At 34.8% G+C, this 14,137-nt stretch overlaps 1 protein-coding gene and 2 pseudogenes across 6 annotated transcripts in view; all 3 read right to left on the bottom strand.

Annotated features, from left to right (window-relative positions):
* LOC145263630 (uncharacterized) overlaps positions 1-14,137 on the bottom strand; it is an 89,980-nt gene that overhangs the window by 43,079 nt on the left and 32,764 nt on the right. For 3 of the 6 annotated variants that reach the window (XM_080120476.1, XM_080120478.1, XM_080120480.1), the window contains 4 exons: positions 10,124-10,186; positions 6,044-6,261; positions 4,851-4,963; positions 1,241-1,383 (listed from right to left, as the gene is read on the bottom strand). In XM_080120476.1, the coding sequence (XP_079976602.1) occupies positions 1,241-1,383; positions 4,851-4,963; positions 6,044-6,261; positions 10,124-10,186 (537 nt within the window). The remainder of the gene's footprint in view (positions 1-1,240; positions 1,384-4,850; positions 4,964-6,043; positions 6,262-10,123; positions 10,187-14,137) is intronic. The other 3 variants (XM_080120479.1, XM_080120477.1, XM_080120481.1) reach the window with 1 other exon arrangement.
* On the bottom strand, positions 376-513 carry LOC145264042 (U2 spliceosomal RNA; annotated as a pseudogene).
* Positions 3,617-3,735, bottom strand: LOC145263974 (5S ribosomal RNA; annotated as a pseudogene).

Genomic DNA, 14,137 nt, shown 5'->3' with positions numbered 1-14,137 from the left:
CTACCAAAAAAGCAGTTTCAAAGGTTGTCACCTGTGGGTGGTAGTGGGAATAAGTTTATCATCAATTATCTCCCTTAATAGCTGGCTTTACTAAAACAAGGCCGATAGCCATTAGTTGCGTGCTCTCGTGTAATGAATGAATGTGTGAATGTGGGATTGACATGAAATTCTTAAAGATAAACTAAAATGACCGAAAAATGAGCTGAAATGACTTAAATAAATAAAAAGTAAATGACTTAGAATGACTTTAATGAACTTAAGGATGAATTGAATGACCTTAAGAATGACTTGAATGCGTAAAAATAACTGGAATCCTTCAAAAACAACTTGAATGATCTGGAGAATGATTGTAATGGCTTTGAAACTGACTCATAAAGTGGGTGATCATTTTACATTAAATTAATACACAAAAGTGATCCCCCACTTTATATCACAAAGTTACAAACATAAGTACAGCATGTAGTAAGAACAGATGCTACACTTTGATCTTGGCCAAAAGACCAAGAAAAGGGTATTTATTTGCTCCCCCACCGAGCAAATTAGGCACAAGGCCGATTTTTAATGTGAGGAGTGAAGGGGAATGAGGACCAACTCCTCGAGGAGTAGGGGAGCTGGATAGTGACAATTGGTATGAAGGGTTGCCCCTACATTGACCGAGGTCTTATATGTGGGATTTCCCCCCACATATGGTCTTTACTTGCAGTATATGCCGGAACAGATACTACACTTTGAGATATTAAATTTTTTATTCACAGGAAAAAGATACAATCGGGAAAATGAACAAAAAACTTAGGCACAAGACCAACTCAAAAAGAAGGGGGGGGGGGGATTGATCCATCTTGTCTCTGTTGTACATTTTAAATGATTTTTCTCTCGGCCAGCCTGTTTTATCATGGTTACCCCTTTAAATTTGTATTTATGTGGGGGTGGTGGGAGGAGAGGGGGTGCCTACTTAAGCCCAATTTTAAAACATTTTATTTATATCAAAAAATACAAAAAAGATAATCTTAATAAAATAAAAAAGATACTACACTTTGATCTTCGCCAAAAGGCCAAGAAAAGCTTAAAAAGCTAAGAACAGCATGTATTAACAACAGACCTTTGATCTTAACCAAAAAGGCCAAGCAAAAAAGTGTTACGGACAGATCGACTGACGGAGTGACTTATAGAGTCGCTTGCACACGACTAAAAAGAAATTAAAAATTTAAAAACATTTTTTCAAAGTAAAAAAATCACTTACTTTTATCTGAAAATACAATTCTGTGTTTTGGCAATGGCATTTCTGATAACGAAGACTCGTTGGAAGCAACTGTCACCATCGGAGGTAGATCAATTTTCAGCCCTTCTTCACTTTTACTCTCTTGGCTTGCAACCGATGAACTTCTTTTCAAAAAGCAACATAAAAAAGAAAAACGAAAGTGGAACAAAAATTCAAATAAGTCAAGAAACACACAAACAAAAAAGAAATGGATCTCATTAAAAAAATGAAAATATTATCTAAATAAAAAAGAAAAAAAATCTATTAATACGATAGCGTGTGTGCTCTTTCCTATGTCACGCTTACATCCGGGTCGTTTAATTGTTATGTACTTCCATTTCTTGTCATAAATAATTTTACCAAGAACTCCTCATAAGTTTTGGTTTCCATTATAGTTAATGGCATTCCAATAATCTATTTTTTTAAAATAATTTTATCAATTCTTCATAACCCTTTACTTCGGTTTTAGCTGATGGCCCCTTAGTAATGTACGTTTTTTTCATAAATAATTTTATCAAGAATTCTTCATTTGGTTTGGATTATAGCTGAAGGAACTAAAGTTATATATATATATATATATATATATATATATATATATATATATATAAGTTTGGGATGCGGTTTTGATTCAAGCTAATGAACTGAAATCATATATATTTTTTTTTTTGAAATTGCAACTTTATAATACTAGCATTTTAGCCCGGTATTGCCTGGGTGTTTGGAGGTGTGTGTTGAGCAAGGGAGAAAAAAAAAAAAAAAAAAAAAGTGGTAATAGGAAGGCAGGCTCAAACCCATACCGCGAAGGAGGAAAAAAACGTGTAAAAAAATGTGACATCTTTGCTGTTATGATCATCGCCAAACCGGAAGTGACGTAGGTTTAAATTAAGGCTAGACAATCGAAAACAGCAGATGACTTTTGAAAATATTTTAGCCAATTTTTCGGTATTTGTCGTCTGAAGGGTCGAGCCTCAAAACGATACTGATCTTGTGAAAATCCGTCACCCCTGTTGAAAGTTTTAGGCAGACATGCAAACATACATTTATATATTGGTAGCTCAAATTTTCGCCCTAAACCGATTAACTTTGACCCCTATTACGACCCCATAACATTTGTTTTGGGCTCAAATTAAGTTATTAAGTTAGATCCATGTTTGAAGAACCTATATCTAAAATTTCAATTGTTTATACCCAAAATTGGTGGAGGAGTTTGATAGAGTTCTCAAAGGTCAAATCGTTGAACTTTGACCCCTTAACAGCCAAATTACTGGCTGAAAACGGATTACAAAGATTTTCCCAAATCTCACTGCCCTGTATGTCAAATTTCGAGTCTGTAGACTGAGATTATTATAGACAGAGTTATTGTGTAGGGAAATGTACACAGACAGACACACACACGGACGGACAGACACTTTCATAGATATAAAAATCGATAGAACATTAACTTTATAATAATATATATGAAAACTTGAAAGAATTAAAATATATTTAAGCGTATTTTACGACCTGGCTACGCCGGGCGTCCCTGCTAGCTTTTGCAGTTTTAACAAAAGAGCTACAATAATATCAGAGCGTCTATTTACGTTGAATATCTACAGAATACCTACATCAATATATTGCATATGAATTAGTCCCCTGTGGAATTTCCACAAGTCTCACTAGTTATCTAATTTAAAAAAAAAAAAGTTATCTAATTAAAACAAAAATTAAAAAAGGAAAAAATATCTAATTAAAAATATATATATAAGTAAAAAATATTATTTACTTAAGAAAATATCAAATTAAAGAAAAAGATTAATTAAAAGTATTAAAAATTTTTTTAAAGTATTTAATTAAAAAAAAAGATTCTAATAAAAAAAAAAAAGAAAAAATGATTTTTTGAAAAACACAAAACTTTTTCCAGAAAAAAAAAAAAAAAAAAAAATGCAAACTCTTTATGAGTAATAAAGGAATGAGTAATCAAGGAATGAGTAATCAAGGAATGAGTAATCAATAAATGAGTAATCAATAAAGCAAAAGTCCTACAAAACCTATCTAAAAACACTGCTAGGCATATAAAGTATCTCTGTGTGAATTTCATAAAAATCAGTCAATGATATATAATAATAATATAAGAAAATAATATAATAAATCATTAAAACAAAAGTCATACGTGAATGTTTTTCGTTCTTTAAAAAAAAAAAAGACATAAGTTATGGTTATCTAAGTTAAATATTTCGATTGATGCCTCCATTCAGTTTTGAAAGACAATGGATACCCCCTGTAAGGGTAACTAAGGCAACAGTTGTGGGCACTGCTTGAATCCAGTGGCAAGAGGAAGTCCATAACAACTGGAAACAATGCCGAGATAAGCGGAGAGAGCACATACAGCACCTGGTATTCCCAAATGGTCACCCATTTTAGTACTGACCAGACTCAACGTTGCTTAACTTCAGTGATCTAACGAGAACCAAAGTATCAAATGTGATGATGCTGTATATCTAATCTTTAACTGTCATAAGAATGAGTGAGACTAGCAATGGATGCACCAACCCAGATGTGGCGGACAATATTCCATGCATGGGCGAATGGTGGCTCTCTGGTGTGAATAATTCTCTAGAACGGTAGGGAGAGAGACCACATTCTTTGCAGCAGCCTTGGCAATGTCTTCATTGTATTATAAGTTACTGTGTATCTATTAAAAAATGTCTCGAGAGACAATGGCTACCCCCTGTAAGAGTGTCTGCATATGTAATTGTGAAGCAAGGGTTGCGCAATCCACAAAAAAATCTCTCCTGAATCAGAATTGCCTGATTCCAGTGGCAAGAGGAAGTCCATGACAACTGAAAACAATGCCGAGATAAGCAGAGAGCACATACAGCACCAGGTATTCCCAAATGGTCACCCATTTTAGTGCTGACCAGACTCAACGTTGCTTAACTTCAGTGATCTAACGAGGATCCGGTGTGTTCACATGATTACACTGTATCCGGTGTGTTCACATGATTACTTCCTATTAAAATAAGTGACGCGGACAGACATTTAAGTAACATTCAACTCAGATTGTTCTACAACTAGCAGGGAAACCCGACGTTGCCTGGGATTGAATGATGATCAACAAATGTTTCACACTCTTACATTTTTATCGTCATCGAAATCGGTGAAATTGTCAATTTTTTTAAAATCAAGTCGATTGATTGCCTGCTCTAGCCAGGGACTTATCGAGGTGCACATCAAGGGAGCTTTACATGCCTTTCCGCAGGGACTTTGTCCACAACACATTGTCGTCTACCTTGCAACGTTGGAGAAGGAGACATGGTAATGAGGGTCTACGTTGGAAGTCTCTCTGTACAGGAGTTTGTCAGAACAATCTCATAAGGATACTTTTCACAACAAGTAAACCTTGACTAAATATTAAAAAGCACAACCCAAATAAGATCTTCTCAGTATGACTAACCCACACTGGCTTTTTATCCGTGTGATGTTACACGTGTTAGTTCTCTCACACATATGAAGAGGCTAAGAAATTACGTACACAAAAACAGTTGTACAAAACTTGTATGGTTAAAGGAAAGGAAATATAACAAGACGTTGACAAAATGGTGGTCATACTCACGTGGAAGTTTGGCAAGGGATTGAAGGAAAGTCTTTTTCTTTGTGCATTGAATCCGTCCGACTGAACTGTTGAATGAGTCGACGATATCGCTCTTTCTCTTCAAGTCGTACACACTGAAAGAAAAAAGGAAAAAATTTTTTTTTTTTTTTTTTTTGGAAAGATAAGTAGTAAATATAGAGGAGGAGGGTGGGGGTAAAGAAGACGAATGGTAAGAAAAAAAGGAGGAGAGGAGGAGATGGAAGAGGAGGAGATGAAGGAGAAGGAGGAGAGAAGGAGAAGGAGGAGAGAAGGAGAAGGAGAAGATGGAGAGAAGGAGGAGGAGAAGATGGAGAGGAGGAGGAGAAGATGGAGATGAGGAGGAGGAGAAGATGGAGGGGAGGAGGAGGAGAAGATGGAGGGGAGGGGAGGAGAAGATGGAGGGGAGGGGAGGAGAAGATGGAGGGGAGGGGAGGAGAAGATGGAGGGGAGGGGAGGAGAAGATGGAGGGGAGGGGAGGAGAAGATGGAGGGGAGGGGGGAGAAGAGGAGAAGATGGAGGGGAGGGGAGGAGAAGAGGAGAAGATGGAGGGGAGGGGGAGGGGAGAAGAGGAGAAGATGGAGGGGAGGGGGAGGGGAGAAGAGGGAGGGGGAGGTGAGAAGAGGGAGGGGGAGGGGAGAAGAGGGAGGGGAAGGGGGAGAAGGAGAGGAGGGGGAGAAGGAGAGGAGGGGGAGAAGGAGAGGAGGGGGAGAAGGAGAGGAGGGGGAGAAGGAGAGGAGGGGGAGGAGAGGAGGGGGAGAAGGAGAGGAGGGGGAGAAGGAGAGGAGGAGAAGGAGAGGAGGAGAAGGAGAGAAGGAGAAGGAGAGGAGGACGAGGAGGGGGAGGAGAAGGAGAGGAGGACGAGGAGGGGGAGGAGAAGGAGAGGAGGACGAGGAGGGGGAGGGGGACGAGGAGGGGGAGGGGGACGAGGAGGGGGAGGGGGAGGGGGAGGAGAAGGGGGAGGAGAAGGAGGAGGAGAAGGAGGAGAGGAGGGGGAGGGGGAGGAGAAGGAGGAGGGGGAGGAGAAGGGGGAGGAGAAGGAGGAGGAGAAGGAGGAGGGGGAGGAGGAGAAGGAGGAGGGGGAGGACGACGAATTGAAAGCAGAAAAAAAACAAGGAAAAAAGGATCAGGGCAAGAAAAACGAGGAGGAGAAAGAGAAATAAAGAGGGGGCTCATACCTGAGCTGCTGTGTTCATGTGAGGTTTCTGCAACACAACATTGCAGACATCATTCCGCACTTTTGTATGACATGGTAAACTGTATAATTTATTCCGAGACAAACTGACATTTCGCACGCTGGAACCATTGTTTACACGAACCTTGGGAGCTAGCGTTAGATATCGTGGGCCACCACCATTATAAATCTGCGGAGATTGTGACGATACTTTCTGCGATTCTATTCAAATAAAAAAATGAAAAATAGAATTAAAAACAAATAAAAACATGAAAATAATGTGATGATATTATGTATTCCGGGCAATTCAATCAACCTTGCTGGTAGATTGCTAATAAAAGGAACCAAGCAAAAGTTGTACTTGTGCAGATTTTGAACCAGACATATCTGGGTGCCACTCAGTTTTTCCAAGAACATGACGTCATTTGTAATTTGACGTAAGACGCCAAGCAACAAGCATACGACTTTCAGATAAATACTGAAAAAGAATAAAAATAAGGCGCGTGTGCTTGGTCACCCTCTGGTGCTGCATGCGAGATGACGCCACAAAAAAATAGTGAAGAAATGATGAATGTGAGAAGTGTGAAGGGCCAACGTTGCCTTCACATTTTCGCCAAATTTCAGAAAAATCTAATGGATGGAGCAAAATTTATGGGGTAAAATGTGTCAGTTTTTTGCAATTTTGGGGCATTTGTGACCCCTTTCGAGCTCCTGGGAACACTGAATCCCAGTGAAAATGGACAAACAGTGCAGCTTCATGTCTTAACACATGTATATTTGAATTCAGCACCATGGAAAACTACTATATAGACATACATATCAAATTTTGGAGTAATATGAAAAAAGAGCTCCAAAAAGGTACGTTTTTTTAGCCAGGTCACCCATACTTAATTTATATTAAGAACAATGGGCCTCCACATTTTGGCCAAGTTTCAGGAAAATCTAACAGATGGATCAAACGCTATGGGGCAAAAGTGTCATTTTTGGCCATTTTGGGGCATTAAATTTACCTCTTTTGAACCTCTGGGGATGCCGAATCCCAGTGTAAATGGATAACTGTGCAGTTTCAGGCTTAACACTTAATATTTGAGTTGACCACCGTGAAAAACCCACTGTATAGTCAGTCATATCAAGTTTTGGTTGAGAAATATGAAAAGAACCACAAAAAGGGGCGTTTTTGGCACTGAAAGTCCCCTGGAACGCGAACCAGAATTTTGCCAGTATCACTCATACTGGATTTATATTAAGAACAATGAGCCCACATTTTGGCCAAGTTTAAAAAAATCTAATGAATGGATTAAAAATTATGGGGCAAAACTCTCACTTTTGGCCGTTTTGAGGCATTTATGACCTCTTTTGAGCCCCTGGGGGCGCAACGGGAATTTTCAATAAAAAAAATTTTTTTTTTTTTTGCTGTGCACATTTATTTAACGAAATACAATTTGTGGCAAAATTTCGACGGTTATCTGGCAATCGTCCAGACTAACGGACGCACGGATGCCACTGAAAACATAGGTTTCTCTCCGATAAATCGGGGGACCAAAAATACTACAGGAAATTATTACAGTTTCTTGAGTATACTATTTTAGAAGTAAATGGTGTCAAGAGTTGACATTTAAATATAACATTCCACAATATGTATTGATTAGGCATGCGAAATTCCAGATCTTTTAATAGTTTTTGTGATGTGATTTTGAAATTAGTATTTGTTTATGAAATTTGGTACTTTATTTCTGTACAGTTGTCTCCCTTCATATTGGCATTAATATGCATATAATTTGTTAAGTTACCTCCCTTATAAAAAGGCAGAGTTAACGAATTTTTCTTTTCAATATGGCGCCGTAATGTTTATGTGTTTGTTAACTGTTAAACTAATCGTGAGTGTATTGCATATTTATTCAATTAATGTATTAGCTGCCATAATAAATTATATATATATATATATATATATATATATATATATATATATACATACCGTCGGAGTTGGATTATCTTACTGGTTAAGATAACTTAACAAATTATATGCATATTAATGCCAATATAAAGGGAGACAACAATTTCCACCACCAAAATTGAAAGGGTTCAGTAACTGGACAATTTTTTTTGAACAGATCCCCATTGGTAAGTTGTTAAGGTAGGAATTTTATAGCATCCCAAATTCTTCAACCGAATCTTTTTAAAAAATTCTGGTTTGTGCGAATCATTTTGCTTCACATATATGCCATGAAAAAGTCCTTTCTGAGAAATGTTTACTAGATAAAAAAATATTGTTATTCCGAAAAACAGCCAAGTTCATTTGCTTATTTTAAAACTGGTAAACATTAATCAGAAGGGACCTTTTCTGGGCATTCAACGTAAAGCAGAACGGTCCGCATAAACCGAAAATAAATCATTTGTAAATAATCACAGCGTTAACTTGAACAAAGCCAATACAAAAATAACCTTTTCGGGTTATTTAATGCCGAATCCAAAGACTTTGAAGAAAACCTTTTTAATAGAATATATTTGTTTTCAAGTCGGTTTCTATTTAACCCATAGTTGGGGCCCTAACAGGTACTACCACTCCGGGTCAGAGTGGACCTGAGAGCAATAGTAATTAAAGGGTGGCTCCACACTCCCCAAAGCCCGCAAACTGGGGTCTCACCACTGGATATAGTTTAAAGGTCATATCCAGGACCTATTCTGGAAGTAAATGGTGTCAAGAGTTAACATTTAAATATAACATTCCACAATATGTATTGATTAGGCATGCGAAATTCCAGATCTTTTAATAGTTTTTGTGATGCGATTTTGAAATTAGTATTTGTTTATGAAATTTGGTACTTTATTTCCGCTACCAACATTGAATATATCAAGCATTTTTATTGACTTATAATGAAGTTGCAGCTGGAATTGTTAAAAAAAAATAGGCATAATAGTCATTATGTATAGAATTATATTGAATGTTAATATTTACTGTCTTTTAATTCTGTTTTATTTGATGATACTTTAAAAATTGTCCATCAGTGAAATTTTGTTATTATAAATGATGACATGTTCACTTTTCACACCTCAAATAATTAATGGATGGTTACCTGGCAATCATCCGAATTAATGGATGCACGGACGCCACTGAAAACATAGGTCCCTCTCCGATAAATCGCGGGACCAAAATAAAACTAGATGCTACACGGAAAGCATGGAGGCTATTAAACACTCTGAATTTATTAATGTTAGACAAACGACTGCAAACAACCAAAGAAGTTATTGTGTCCAAATAAGAAAAGAATTGCATTACAAATGGTGTTAAATGTATTATTGTAAAAAGAGGTTCTGTAAGCAACGGATATGGCTGAAGGTGCAAAAGTCTTTTCAAATTTAAAAAAGAAAAAAAAAGAAAAAAAATTTGAACTTTTTAGAAACTTTTCTGTGAAAAGAAAAATTTTGGAAAAAAAAAAAAATTTGGAAAAAAAAAAAAAAAAAAAATTTGGAAAAAAAAAAAAAAAAAATTTGGAAAAAAAAAAAAAAAAATTTGGAAAAAAAAAAAAAAATTTGGAAAAAAAAAAAAAAATTTGGAAAAAAAAAAAAAAAATTTGGAAAAAAAAAAAAAATTTGAAAAGATACATAATTTGTTAAAAAAAAAAAAAAAAAAAATTCTTTTATTTGTTAAACATTTTCAAAAGTTTAAACATAATCTACAAAAAAAATTATAGTAAATCCCTACATTATAATAAAAAAAAAAAAAAAAAAAAAAAAAAAAAAAAAAAACGTATTGACATGTTTTGGGCAAAACCGAGCGGATGCTTAGATATGTTTGGTTCAAAATTTGCGTAAGTATCCAAAAGTTTAATTCCTCGAAAATAAGTTGAGAAAAGAAACAGCTATTTAAAAAAAAAAAAAAAAAAAAAAAAAAAAAAAAGGTCACCCAGATTAACTGGATTTCTTTTTACAAATTACTGAAAGACAGATTCTTGCAGAAAAACTTAACAGGGCCTTCATAGCTCAAATCAGTATAGTGGCAAGAGAAAGATGTATCAGGGTTATTTGGGAGATCAGCGGTAAGGATTATTATTGAACAACAAATAAAGAAAAGAAAATTACTCACGCGATGAATAAAGAAACTGAACAGCACTTGTATTTCCATTAAAATGTCTTTTTTGTTGGTGATCTGGGGAAAAAAAAAAAAAAAAAAAAAAAAAAAATTGAAATTTCTTAATTTTTGAGACAATAGAGAGGGATTTTCTTGATTATTCCGACTACTGTTCTTATCCTGAGTTTTATTTTCACAATTTTTCCGCCAATGTAACCTATCTCTGTTTCTCTTTAATACAGTAACCCATTTCTTCAATTATATCCATCTTTGATCTCTGTAACTAGTAATACACACGGACGAAAAAACGCTTTGGATAATCACAGATTTCAAGGTAGTTCTACTTAAATAGCCATATTTTTTAAACCAAAGCACTTCAAGTCTTCAAATTACTACTGTTTTGTTCGGAAATGAATATACTTTCAAATGAATTAATAAATATGAATGTACATTATATATTTTAAGAGTTTTAAGCAAATACAGTAATAAAAATGTGAACGTCATAAAATGGCGTTTTCGGTAAGGTTTTGTAATGACCCCCCCCCCCCGTTTTCTAAAGGTCCGTACCGTGATTGTATGAAGAATTTCGTCATGAAATTTGGAAACCAATCAGAAGAGGTGTTAATCTTAATACTGTCAAGTGTCCAAAATATTTTTGACGATTTCTTTTTTTGTCGTGTTAAAAATAAGACTTTAATATGACGAGTATCGAACATTTTGAAAAAAAATTCTTCGGACACCCAGTAGTAAGTAAATCAATCTTTTTACTATCTTTATCAATTAAAAGTATTATTTTATGTTGAGTAGAACCGCGGTAATTGATAATTTAAAAGGACCTACCCGAAAAAAAAAATTGTTTCTATTTCTCGAATTTGGTCAAATGAAGTTAGTATTACTAGAAGCAGCAGCAGCTCCAGCCTGTAGAATCAGCGATAGCACAGTGTAAACACGCGTTCTTTAATTTTTATTCAAGAACGAATTAAGAAAAACATGAAAATATGAATATAAATGTTCTTATGTTTAATTAAAGCTATTTTGTTATCAGAATAACATTAGTTTAGAACTATTCGGTTTTCAGAATGTATAATAACAATCCCAACCAATTCGGCATTATGAATCTGTTGCAATTTCTCACATTTCTCGTCAAATTTAAAAACATGGTTAAAAAAACAAAATAAACTTTTGTAGATATATAGCTTGCATGCACTTTTATTCTTTAAATTAGTTTTGAACAGCGAATTAAAACAATGTTTTACTGCGAACAGCCACAATTTTTTCAAAATCAAAATAAGTATCAAAATCTCGTTTATACATAGATTCGAAAAAGTTGTCAAAAAACAAATATATAACAAATAAATGTTATCAAAGGTAAGATAAGTTACTTTTCTACCTAACTGGATAATTTCCTAGTGTTTTTATTTAATGTAACATGTTTATTCAGCTCGAAAAACGTACAGTGTTTACCGATGTATTGGAAAATTAAAAATGGCGCCCGGCCCGACTCTCTTTGACACGGTAAGTTTGAGAAAAGGAGTTAAAAATAAAAAACAACTATACAAAATACTGTTAAAAATTCACCGAATATATGTCAGCCTATGTCACGGGAACATATATTGAGCGAGTTTCTAGCAGTATTTTGTCTACTTTTTTATTTTTAACTCTTTTCCCTAAACTTACCGTTTCAAGAGAGTCGGGCGCCATTTTAAATTTTCCAAACATCGGTAAACACTGTTTTCAAGCTGAATAAACATGTTACATTAAATAAAAACACTAAAAAATTATCCAGTTAGATAGAAAAGTAACTTGCTTTTGATAACATTTATTTGTTATATATTTGTTTTTTGACAACTTTTTCGAATCTATGTGCATAGTAATACAAACCCTCTTAAAACTACACAATCATCTTAAAAAAAAAAAAAAAAAAAAAAAGCATGCATGTTTTCCCATAGAAAAAAAAAACAGTTAACTGCCCTAAAATGCTAGAATGACCTGTAATAGGAATTTATTTTACATTCAATTCTAAAATAATTTGTTTATCTTTCATTATAGTTTTTCATGGCATTTTATACATAATTTCCTAAAAAGGTAGAATCACATTTTGGAGGGGTGGTCAGAAGGAGTTGGGTGGGGTTAAACAGAAGGTGTTAATCTACAATAATACCAAAGAAATATTGCAATATATTCATTTTTAAATGGTCTTATGTTTAGATTTAAGTTTTTTGTACATAAAGCACATTACAATTCAACTTTGAGTTCTCCAACTTCTTTTCTGTTTATGGATACATGGCATTTTTAAGGAATTGCTGCATATTTATGCACATTTACTGCAGATTATTTGGAAACCATAAACTTTGGGAGATTTTCAGTTGCATATTCTGATTCCTTGTACAAAAATACACTTATATGGTAAATTTCATTTCTTAGTCTTGTGTTTTAACAAAGATATGACATTTTTACTGAAAAAGTAGTGTAAAAAATGTGACGAAACGCATATGGTCTTAAAGAGGGAAAAATATCCAAATGTGTGAGGCACAAAAATAGCCATAACTTCCTTAATTTTAATTAGATTTTAAAAATTTAAAAAGATTCTTTCTTAGCTCATCAAGCTCTTTCTATGCATACCAATATTGAAATATTTCAAGCTATTTCAATTTTTTCATGTGTATTGCTACTGTAACTTGCCTAAAACTCCATTGAAACAAAACCTTGTGTGCCTAAATGCTCAAATTTGTCATTAAATGGTTCTATTTTTAAAAAAGATAAACAACTGACCACCATTTCTTAAAATAAAATAGATAATACTAACAACGATAATACTAACAACGATAATACTAACAACGATAATACTAACAACGATAATACTAACAAAGATAATACTAACAAATATAAAATAATGATTACAGTAATAATATAAATAACAATAATTATAATATAAACAATACTACTACTACTACACTCCAATCCTAAAATGGAAAAAAGATGTAATTCCTGATAAGATAGTATGACAAACAAACATTTTACACTAATCCAAAGCGTGGTGGTGGTGGGAATAATGCCTGGGAGAATAGTATCATAGTGTATTATGTTGTTAGTCAACTGGAAAACACCAAAAACTATTATAATAGTCGATGATTATTGTTATGTTTGACGTTCATCTTTGTCGCCAACTGTTATGTTGCAGGTTGAACCAAATAACGTATAAGGCAATACAAATGAAGACTCAACAAACAAAGATCAATAAGAAGTGTATTAGGAAAAGTATATTTACATAATGGTTGTCAGGTAAGAGAGTCTTGGCTGGAGAACATATCTGCTCTCGGCTCGGCATTCAGTTGCTTCTGGTTAACACACACTCAGACTAACCGAGTCTTGTTTTTTATGTGTAACATTATCCATATATGTAAATGAGTGGGTGCCACCACAACACTATCTATCCATTCTATCTATCTATCTATCCATTCTATCTATCTAGAAAAAGTATATTCACAGTATATTTACATAATGGTTGTCAGGTAAGAGTCTTGGCTGGAGAACATATTTGCTCTCGGCTCGGCCTTCACTGGCTTTTTTTTTTTTTTTTTTTTTTTTTTTTACATAGTGATCACCACTTATCAAGGCCCGGAAGCCACTCAGGGATAAGGGTTATTGCAAGTACATTAGGTTAATGTGAAGATTTGATGAAGTGTTTACTTAAGGGGGCGGTTCATTAGGAATTTGTTAACGTTGGACTTGAAGACATCCAAGTTGTAGTCCGGTGAGAAGCAGACAGACGGAACAGAGTTCCACAGGCATGCAGTTCTAAGAAAGAAGCTTTGTTCATGGAATCTACATTTTGATTTAGGTACAGATAAAGAGTGGGGGAAATTTTTCACAGTGGATTCGGCTAGACAGGTGTTTTTTTGTGAAAGATTGGCGAGGGGGGACCAGAGATTGGAGTTCAGACGAGCACCTGCCATGGAAATAACGATAAAACAAGGATAGGTTCGCAACATCTCTTCTGTGGGAGAGAGGTTGCAAGGTAGAGAAAAG

The sequence above is a fragment of the Euprymna scolopes genome, chromosome 39 (genome assembly GCF_053919585.1).
Source record: "Euprymna scolopes isolate OS-2025 chromosome 39, ASM5391958v1, whole genome shotgun sequence".
Classification (NCBI taxonomy): domain Eukaryota; kingdom Metazoa; phylum Mollusca; class Cephalopoda; order Sepiida; family Sepiolidae; genus Euprymna; species Euprymna scolopes.
The sequence above is the reverse complement of the archived record's forward strand: the minus strand, read 5'-3'. Positions and strand labels throughout refer to the sequence as shown.